The sequence below is a fragment of the Gekko japonicus genome, unplaced genomic scaffold, assembly GCF_001447785.1.
Source record: "Gekko japonicus isolate JY-2015 unplaced genomic scaffold, Gekko_japonicus_V1.1 scaffold3166, whole genome shotgun sequence".
NCBI lineage: Eukaryota > Metazoa > Chordata > Lepidosauria > Squamata > Gekkonidae > Gekko > Gekko japonicus.
Window position 1 is genome coordinate 24,931 of NW_015162570.1, and position 9,948 is coordinate 34,878.

The 9,948-nt window shown below is 53.0% G+C and overlaps 1 protein-coding gene across 2 annotated transcripts in view; it reads left to right on the plus strand.

The window, feature by feature from the left end:
- The window catches only part of LOC107106294 (cyclin-related protein FAM58B-like), an 11,584-nt gene extending 7,054 nt beyond the window's left edge, over window positions 1-4,530 (plus strand). For both annotated transcript variants that reach the window (XM_015406422.1, XM_015406423.1), the window contains exon 4: window positions 4,417-4,530. In XM_015406422.1, coding sequence (XP_015261908.1) covers window positions 4,417-4,444 — 28 coding nt within the window. In that variant the 3' untranslated portion in view covers window positions 4,445-4,530. The remainder of the gene's footprint in view (window positions 1-4,416) is intronic.
- Window positions 4,531-9,948: the final 5,418 nt, after the last annotated feature.

The window sequence follows — 9,948 nt, forward strand, 5'->3', positions numbered from 1 at the left end:
CGGGCGGGAGGGGAGGGGGTCATGTTTTCACACCTCTCCCTTTCGCTGAGTCTGGAAATGGTGAGTGTCCCTGGAAGCCGAGGCCTCTGGGCCCTGCCTCCACAGAATCACGGGAGATTAGAACACAAGGGAAGCCAATGTTGGATCAGGTCAATGGCCCAGCCAGTCCATCACTCTGTGTCACACAGTGGCCAAAAATACCGGGGGCCATCAGGAGGTCCAACTGTGGGGCCAGGGGGACACCAGGAGCCCTCCCACTGTTGCCCCTCCCCCCAGGCACCAAGAATACAGAGCATCTCTTGTCCCAGACTGAGAGTTCCTGTCTGTACCTCGTGGCTAATAGCCACTGATGGACCTCTGCTCCATATGTTTATCCATAAGAACATAAGAGAAGCCAATGTTGGATCAGGCCAGTGTCCCACCTAGTCCAACACTCTGTCACACAGTGGCCAAAAATACCAGGTGCCATCAGGAGGCCCACAGATAGAGTGTTCCATCCATACCTGGTGGCTAAGAGCCACTGATGGACTTCTGCTCCATATGTTCATCCAGTCCCCTCTTGAAGCTTTCTATGCTTACTGGAGATTTTGGGGGTGGTACCAGAGGAGGGTGGAGTCTGGGGACGGGAAAGAGCTCAGCAGTGATGTAAAGCCCATCCTCCAAAGTGGCATCACTGCCCCAGACATGAGACCTCTGGGGGATCTGGTCTCTGCAGGGGTCGTTTCCTGCAGGGGTGCACAGGAGCAGAGCTCCAGCAGTAAAGAGCCCAGGGGGCGGGCACGTGCAACAAGCCCCGCCCCCTGCTCCCAGCAGCCCTCAGTCAGAGCAAGAAGCAGCCAGGTAAGCTGCAGAGCTCCCCTTCCGGCCCGCCTTCAGGTACAAGCTCTCCCTCCTCTGTGAGGGCAGATCTGCACGTTCTCCCCCCCCCCCCCAAAAACCAATCCAAAAGAGTCCAGTGGCGCCTGAGCAGTGGGTGTTGCTTTCTGACACACTTCCGGTGATGTCAGGGTGTGTGGCATATGCAAATAAGTCATGCTAATAAGCTATGCTAATGAGCTCCTGCGCCTCTTTTCCTACGAAATGACCCCTGGATCTTTGTAGTCTGGAGATCCATTGTAATTCCTGGAGGCCTCCAGGCCCCACCTGGAGGTTGGCACCCCCACCCACTTCACAGAAGCGAGACTGCTCTAGAGGGTTAGAACGGGGGTGGGGGTGGGGGAAGGGACTAGGCCAGGGAAAGGCGTGTCAGTGTGGAGAGGTGAGGACTGAAACCCCAGGGTTCCAAACCAGTGGAGGGGATTATTTTTTATTTACTTACATATTTAAAAATGTTTAATGGCTACTTCCCCCTCCCCCTTATGGAGCTCACGGCAGCTTACAACGTAGATAACATGCATGAAATAAAATAAATTTTAAAACACACGAGTACCAGAATTTAAAACCATAATTAGAGACTCTTGGTAAGGTTAACCAAATGCAGCGTAGTCTTAAATGAAACCACCCATTGCCGCCCAAAGAGGGAGAGTGAGGGTGCCGGGGGCACCTCCCTGGGGAGGCTATTCCATAACCGTGGGGCTGCCACCGAAAAGACCCTCTCTGGTGCGCCCGCCCGGTGAGCTTCTTTGGCTGATGGGACTATCGGGAGGGCCCCTCCCTGTGCTCTGGATCCCCAGGCAGGAACGTATGAGGGAAGACGGTCCCCAGCAATGCTCCCTCTAAGCTTTGGAGTCTTGGGAGCCAAAATTCTACTTTGTGAGCCACGGGCATTAAAGTTGTGAGCGAGCGATTTGGCTACAGCATCAATGAGTTTGCTCTGGAGCCCTCCTTCCTGAGCCGAGGCCAAAATGTGTTAGCCGGAGGCCAAAAAACTGAGCTAGCTCACACTCACTCAGCTGGGAACACTGGTCCCAAGCTGTGTAGCAGAAGGAGCTGGGGAGGGCTTTGAACGAGCGCTCCTGGGTTCGAGTCTCCAACCTCGGAGGAGAGCTGGAGCTGGTGGTTTGGAGGTGAAGGCAAGAGCACCAGGAGAGGCCAGGAGCCAGTGTGGAGGGGGCATGGGGGGACGCGTGCGGAAGTGCTGGGTTTCTTTGTGAGGAGGGCCCAAATCGAAATCCCCGATGGGCCCTGAAGCTCGCTGGGGGGCTGGACTCCACACAGTCCACCTGTCGTGAGGACACCTGTCAGTACTGTTTGCCCACCAGGTGCCATGCGGCAGTGATGGTGTGACGGACTCCGGGATTCTTTAAGCTCCCCCCCCCCAAACTGAGGTGACCTGATGCTTGAGAGCGATGAACACAGTTCGGCATGTTCAGGTGTTGTAAGAACACCTGCCTAAATATCAGATAGAATATCTATCTGAAGCAGTGGGCTTGTGACTCATGAGAGCTCCTCTTGAGTCAAACGTTCAGTCTTTTTTAGGTACTGTCATGACCAGTGTTCCCTCTAAGCTGAGTTAGTGTGAGCTAGCTCACAGTATTTTAGCCTCCGGCTCACACATTTTTGTCTTAGCTTCGGCATGTTCAGGTGTTGTTAGAACACCTGCCTGAATATCAGATAGAATATCTGTCTGAAGCAGTGGGCTTGTGACTCATGAAAGCTCCTCTTGAGACAAACGTTCAGTCTTTTTTAGGTACCGTCATGACCTCCTGGGGGTCGCCACCTCCAGCCGCCACCACTCTGGACTTTGGGTCCCTTGAGAAGGCCCAGAGTACCCTCCCAAGCCCATCCCCAAATGCCCCCTTTTAAGCCATGAACTATAGGCAAGATGACCAGGCAGAGAACACTTAAACAAATGGTTTATTAACACAGTACTGGGGCAAGGGAAACAAGACAAGGTGCTTTAAATATATATAACAGTGATTAAAGGCCAAATAAGCAAATCTAACGCAACTACCTAGTTCACTTAACTGGTTACTGCTTCAAGGCCCACAGCCTGCCAGGCCTCCTGACTGTACTCACTGTCCCAAGTGATGGATCTTTCTCTCAGACCAGTCCCCCTCAGTTTAGCTCTGTGCGGGGCCAGACCGCAGAAGAGCAAAGAACACAGTTTTTGGGTTCGAACAGCTTAAGTCAGAATCTCCTCACACAATCTCTGGAAACTGATTGGCTACAACCCTCACTATGCGTTATGGGGATTGTAGGCTGTCTGCTTTCTACTCCCACACAGGTCCCGAGAGGCCTAGTCCTGCACAGATCATGACAGGTACCCACTGGACTTTGTTTTTATGTTGCTAGGATGAGGCAGGGTAGCGTCGATTCTGGAGTGCTTAATGCAAATTGTGGGAGGGAGGTGGGTCTGAAATCCCCAGCTGGGCTATGAAGCTTACTGGGTGACCCTTGGGAAGGCGCCCTCTCTCTCTCCCCCCTACCTCATTATTCTGAGAATAAAATGCGCGGGGGTGGTGGTGAGGAAGCAAACACATTGTGCCATTCTATCAGGACGTGTGGATATTGTGCATTCCTCTAGAGCAGAGGTCCCCAAAGTGGTGCCAGTGGGTGCCATGGCACCCACCAACATCCTTCCTGGTGCCCGCCAAGTGGTTTTAGAAAGTGGGCGAGGCCAGGTGGCGTTGTGGCCCAGCAGGGCTTCTGATTGCCCCGTAGAAATTCGATTGGCTGCGCAGATTACAACAATGTCATTTTAGCAGCCGCCGCCATCACAGGGTTGGTTTTAATTCTCTCTCGCCATTCTTTCCCGGTATATTTAAAGAAATTGCTCCCCTCGTCCCCTACACAACAGCTTCTTCTGTGCGTGCCTTCTGTGGTGGCCGTTAAGTAGTTGCTCCGCCTCCCGTGGTGGCCATTTTGTAGTTGCTCCTTCCTCCCATGGTGGCCATTTTGTAGTAGCTCCTCCTCTTGAGGTGGCCATTTTGAGGTTGCTCCTCCCCCCGTGGTGGCCATTTTGTAGTTGCTCCTCCTCTTGAGGTGGCCATTTTGATGTTGCTCCTCCTCTTGAGGTGGCCATTTTGAAGTCGCTCCTCCCCATACGGTGGCCATTTTGAAGTCGCTCCTCCTCCCACGGTGGCCATTTTGTAGTTGCTCCTCCTCTTGAGGTGGCCATTTTGATGTTGCTCCTCCTCTTGAGGTGGCCATTTTGAAGTCGCTCCTCCTCCCACGGTGGCCATTTTGTAGTTGCTCCTCCCCACACGGTGGCCATTTTGAAGTTGCTCCTCCTCTTGAGGTGGCCATTTTGTAGTTGCTCCTCCTCCCATGGTGGCCATGTTGAAGTTGCTCCTCCTCCCGTGGCCCCTTTTTGTAGTTGCTTCTTTTATTGTGGCAGCCATTTTATGGCTGTGCCCAGCACCCTCTTTCAGAACACCACAGGTTCCACACTGTTGGGGATCCCTGACCTCGAGACTGAGTCGTGGCCCTCGTCTTTCGCCCCTCCCTGACAAACTGCCCTTTCCCCCCTTGCAGTTCCTGCTCCACTACTTGCTGTCCCTGAAGCACTGGATGAACCGGCACAGCTGGGATCGGACCCCGGTGGCCGTGGCGGCCTGGGCCCTCCTGCGGGATAGCTACCACCGGCCCCTGTGCCTGCAACACGCCCCGCAGCACATCGGTCAGAACACCACAGGCTCCACACTGTTGGGGATCCCTGACCTTGAGACTGAGTCGTGGCCCCCGTCTTTCGCCCCTCCCTGACAAACTGCTCTTTCCCCCCTTGCAGTTCCTGCTCCACTACAGGCAGGCGGCCGGCCCCGGACTCTCGGGCCTCGATCCTTCTTTAGCCGAGGCCAGGTTGGAGTAGTCACCTTGGAGCACGTCCGTGTGGAAGTGTCCCGCTTCCTTAACGTGCCGCTTTTGTGCTGAGCCGGGGAAGTTGGAAGTGCCGCGTCCCCATGATGCGTGGTGTTGCTCAGCACTGGCCCTGCCTGCCACGCAGGGCCAGGTGAGGGAAGCAGCACAGGTGGGAGGGCTAGGTGTGCCCCAGGTATCCCTCTCGACTTCCTTTAGAGGCTTAACCGTGCCATTAGGAGAGGCAGACAACAAGACGCAGAACTCCCCGCCCCACCGTTTAACTCGAGAACGAGAGGCTCCAGAATGGGCCTTCAAGAAAAAATTGTACAGCGCTTAGTGGGCTTCGAACTCAGTACATCATGATCAGAGGGAACTCTAAGCTGAGTCAGTGTGAGCCAGCTCACAGTTTTTTAGCCTCTGGCTCACTCATTTTTGTCTCCGCTCAGGAAGGATGGCTCCAGAGCAAAGTATGGTGGGAGGGCCAGGTGTGCCTCAGGTACCCCTCTTGACTTCCTTTAGAAGCTTAACCGTACCATTAGGAGAGGCGGACAACAAGACGCAGAACTCCCCACCCCACTGTTTAACTCGAGAACGAGAGGCTCCAGAATGGGCCTTCAAGAAAAAATTGTACAGCGCTTAGTGGGTTTCGAACTCAGTACATCATGGTTATTCCCTCTGTTGCCTCTCATCAAACTTTGCTGGCATGATTTTGAAACGGTACAGTTCTCATGGGCCAGTTTGGTGTAGTGGTTAGGAGCGTGGATCTGGGAGAACCGGGTTTGATTGCCCCACTCCTCCACATGCAGCTGCTGGGGTGACCTTGGGTCAGTCATAAGTTCTCTCAGAGCTGTTCTCTCAAGGGCAGTTCTCCAGAGAGCTCTCTCAGCCCCGCCCACCTCACAGGGTGTCTGTTGTGGGGAGGGGAAGGGAAAGGAGATTGTGAGCCACTCTGGGACTCCTTTGGGTAGTGAAGGGCGGGGTATAAAGCCAATCCCCTTCCCCTGCCTGGTTCTCCAGGACCTTTCCCTCCTACTTTGTTTTCTGTCCTTCTAGGTGTTCAGTGAGGATCTCTCCAAGAACGTCATGGACGAAATTGTCTTGGACTTGATACAGATTTACACGCTGGACACAGAAATCTCCTAAGGGGAAGGCTGCTGCAGCCCAGTTCCACAAGCCTTCCAGTCACCCCAAGCAGAAGGAAGAGGCACCATGGACTGTCGTGCCCCCCCCCCTGCTGTTTCCTTTTGAGCCTGCTGCTTGAGTGGCACTGAACTGGCACCAGCACCCAGACAGTGGCACAAACCACCAGATCCTGCCTTTGCTCTTGGGCACGGTGCTGTATATCTGTGGGGCTTCCGTTGCACAACCTGACCCTGCGCATCCGATGTCTTGAATTCTAGATTTTAAAATGGAAGTGTGCACCAACCTCTTCTCATGCTTCACTCAGGCACGGCACTCCTGTCTTAGATGGTGCTCCATGCATGGGCGGATGTCAGAGCAGCCACGAGTCCTCTTAAGTTTGGGCCCCTTTCCGATCTCTCGCAGGGTCCTCTGTGGAGGGGGAAGACCGTCAGAGTTGCTGCGTTCCAGTGGGATGCAGGGAGGTGGTGGGTATCAAATCAGGATTTGTCAGTTACTCAGTGCCATTGTGAACGTAGGCAGATCATGAGAGGGAGGGCAGGAAGGGCTGCATCAGGGCTTCGTTCTTGCGGCCCTTTCTTACACGCCCAGGGAAATGCTGGTTGCCCCTTTGGGGTCAGGAAGCCATTTTTCTCCAGGCTAGTTTGGCCGGGGGTCCTGGAGGTTTTTTTATCATCTTTTAGGTGTGAAACAGGGGTCACTGGGGGCGTGGAGGGGGAGGTATTCATGAATTTCTGCATTGTTCAGGGGGTTGGACTAGATGACCCGGGAGGTCCCTTCCAACTCTATGATTCTGTCATTCCTGTCCATATACAGTGGCTGAATTGCCAGCCTTGTGGATCCCAGACCCCTTCCATTCGGCCTCCCAGGGCTCCCGCCAGCGTCCAGGGAGGGATCAGCCCTTCTAAAAGCGCATTTCTTCAGATATAGCTAGAATGCGAGTCCATCTGTTTTTATATCTTGGAGAGTGGAGTAATTTCAGATGGCAAATAACATTAGCAGGCAGATAACAATAGCAGGTGAATGACAGTAGCGGGCATGATTGGATTAGGTGTGATATGCAGAAGGGGGTAGTAGGCATGGAAAGATCAGCATTGGTAACGAGACAGGAAACCTAGGTCTCCATTCAGTCCAGGAGGATGCATTGTCTTGAGCTTCATTATCAGTTGCAATTCAGCAGTCTCTCTTTCAAATCTTCCTCTGAAATTCCTTGGTAAGAGAACTGGTACGATGTTGTCGAAGGCTTTCATGGCCAGAGTTCATTAGTTGTAGATTTTCTGAGCTGTATAGCCGGGGTCTTGGCCAGTGTTCCCTCTAAGCTGAGTTAGTGTGAGCTAGCTCACAGTTTTTTAGCCTCCAGCTCACATATTTTTGTCTCCGCTCAGGAAGGAGGGCTCCAGAGCAAACTAACTGATGCAGTAGCCAAATTGCTCGCTCACAGCTTCAATGCCAGTAGCTCACAAAGTAGAATTTTTGCTCACAAGACTCCACAGCTTAGAGGGAACATTGGTCTTGGCATTGTAGGACCTGACATTTCGCCAGCAACTGTGACTGGCATCCTTGGAGGTATACCTCACCACTCTCTTCCAAGGAGCACTTCTCAGTCCAGTCGCCACCCGATGTCACTGCAGCCTGATGCCCCCTGGACGTGCCCAGCTGCCAGCCTGGCCCGAACCCAGTTCTCTACGGCCACCAGAGGCTCTGACAACTTCCCTCTGCCGCCCGAGACAGACTGCCCCTCGCTGCCTCCTCTCCCAGGTCTCAGGCAGCTGCGGTTGTGCCCCAGTGAATGGGGGGGGGGGCATGCCTAGGGTCAGAAACGTTTCTCCAGCAATTAAAGGGGGGGGGGACATTAAGTCCCTGGCCTAGCCCAGTCTTGTCGGGCTAAGCGTCCTGTTTCCAAGGCCCACAGCACATACGTGACTTGTGTGAATCACAGTGCCCCAGGTGGCTTCTGTAGGGTTGCCAACTTCTAGGTAGTAGAAGCCAAAAATGAGAGATCATGGGAAGAAGTGGAAATCCAGCAACATCCATGACAAAAATAACGGAGAGTCAATAAAGATATGTTGCAAAATCATTTACTGTTGTAATTCTGTAGAAAATTGTATTATCGCTCACACGCTAACGAATGCTGCGCGATGTAAACAATTCGTTTCAGAATATTTCCTTTATCTGAGCGTGCGAGTATGGCCTGTAGCGATCACTCTTGGAAGGAAACATTCCATGTTGACTCTCTAATAAGAGAACCCAAGGTCTTCACAATGTCAAGGCCTTGGGTTCTGTTATTAGAGAGTCAACCCGGGATTTCCTTCAAGATAAGTAGTAACTGATAAGAATTGTGATTGCTACACGCTCAGATAAAGCAAATACTGTGAAACGAATTGTTTACATCGCGCAGCATTCGTTAGCGTGTGAGCGATAATACAATTTTCTACAGAATTACAACAGTAAATGATTTTGCAACATATCTTTATTGACTCTCCGTTATTTTTGTCATGGATGTTGCTGGATTTCCACTTCTTCCCATGATCTCTCATTTTTGGCTTCTACTACCTAGAAGTTGGCAACCCTACAGAAGCCACCTGGGGCACTGTGATTCACACAAGTCACGTATGTGCTGTGGGCCTTGGAAACAGGACGCTTAGCCCGACAAGACTGCCCCCCCCAAAAAAAATCTCCAGGTATTTTCCAACCTGGAGCTGGTAGCCCCAGGCCTCTGGCATCCCAAGCCCAGCGTCTGGGCCTGGCTAACAATCCGTAGCCGTTCTGATTAAAGCTGCCGGCTCTGTGTAATACCGGCAGGGGCGGGCAGGAGACATCGCCTTTTATAAGATCATATACCATGTTCGTAACGTGTCGGTGTAATGTCCTGTGCAGTGAAAACTCTAGGTTAGGGATTTCCAGGAAAGGGATTGAAAATAAAAGAGCCAATAACGTCATGCCCCCATGCAGATCTACGGTGCGGCGTTCATTTGGAGCACCGTGTACAGTTCTGGTCACCGTCTCTCAAAAAAGGCGTCGCAGAGCTGGAAAAAATACAGAGGAAGGCAACCGAGAGGGGGAAGGGGCCTGGAGCGCCTCCCCTGTGAGGAAAGGCCGGAGAGCTAAAGAGTTCTGACGTTTAGAAAAGAGACGTCTCAGGGAGGTCATGGCCAGTGTTCCCTCTAAGCTGAGTTTGTGTGAGCTAGCGCACAGTTTTTTTAGCCTCCGGCTCACACATTTTTGTCTTAGCTCAGGAAGGACGGCTCCAGAGCAAACTAATTGATGGAGCAGCCAAATCGCTGGCTCACGACTTTAATGCCGGCAGCTCACGAAGTAGAATTCTTGCTCAGAAGACTCCACAACTTAGAGGGAGCACTGGCATGACAGAGGGTTATAAAACTATGCATGGGGTTGGCAAAGAGACATTTTTCTCCCTCTCCCAGAATACTAGAACTTAAGGGGATCCGATGAAGCTGATGGGCAGTAGGTGCAGGACGGACAAAAGGAAAGGCTACTTTCCGCGGGGAGTGATTAAAAGGTGGGATTTGCTGCCAGAGGATGCAGTTATGGCCACAGAAATAAACAGGTCTAAAAGGGGATTAGATAGATTCATGAGGATAAGTCTATCAATGGCTACTAGCCATGGGGACTGACGGGAACCTCCACATTCAGAGGCACTAAACCTCTGAATCCCAGATTCCCAGAGCTAGGAGGCAACAGCAAGGGAAGGCCTCGGCCTCTCTGCCCTGTTGCTGGCCCTCCGGAGGAACTGTCTGGCCCCTGTGTGAGACGGGAGGCTGGACTAGGGGGACCCTCCCTGGTCTGACCCAGCAGGGCTCTTCTGGTGTCCTTCTCAGGGGAAGGCCTCGGCCTCTCTGCCCTGTTCTTGGCCCTCCGGAGGAACTGGCTGGCCCCTGTGTGAGTCAGGATGCTGGACTAGAGGGACCCTCCCTGGTCTGACCCAGCAGGGCTCTTCTGGTGTCCTTCTCAGGGGAAGGCCTCGGCCTCTCTGCCCTGTCGTTGGCCCTCCAGAGGGACTGGCTGGCCCCTGTGTGAGACGGGAGGCTGGACTAGATGGACCATCCC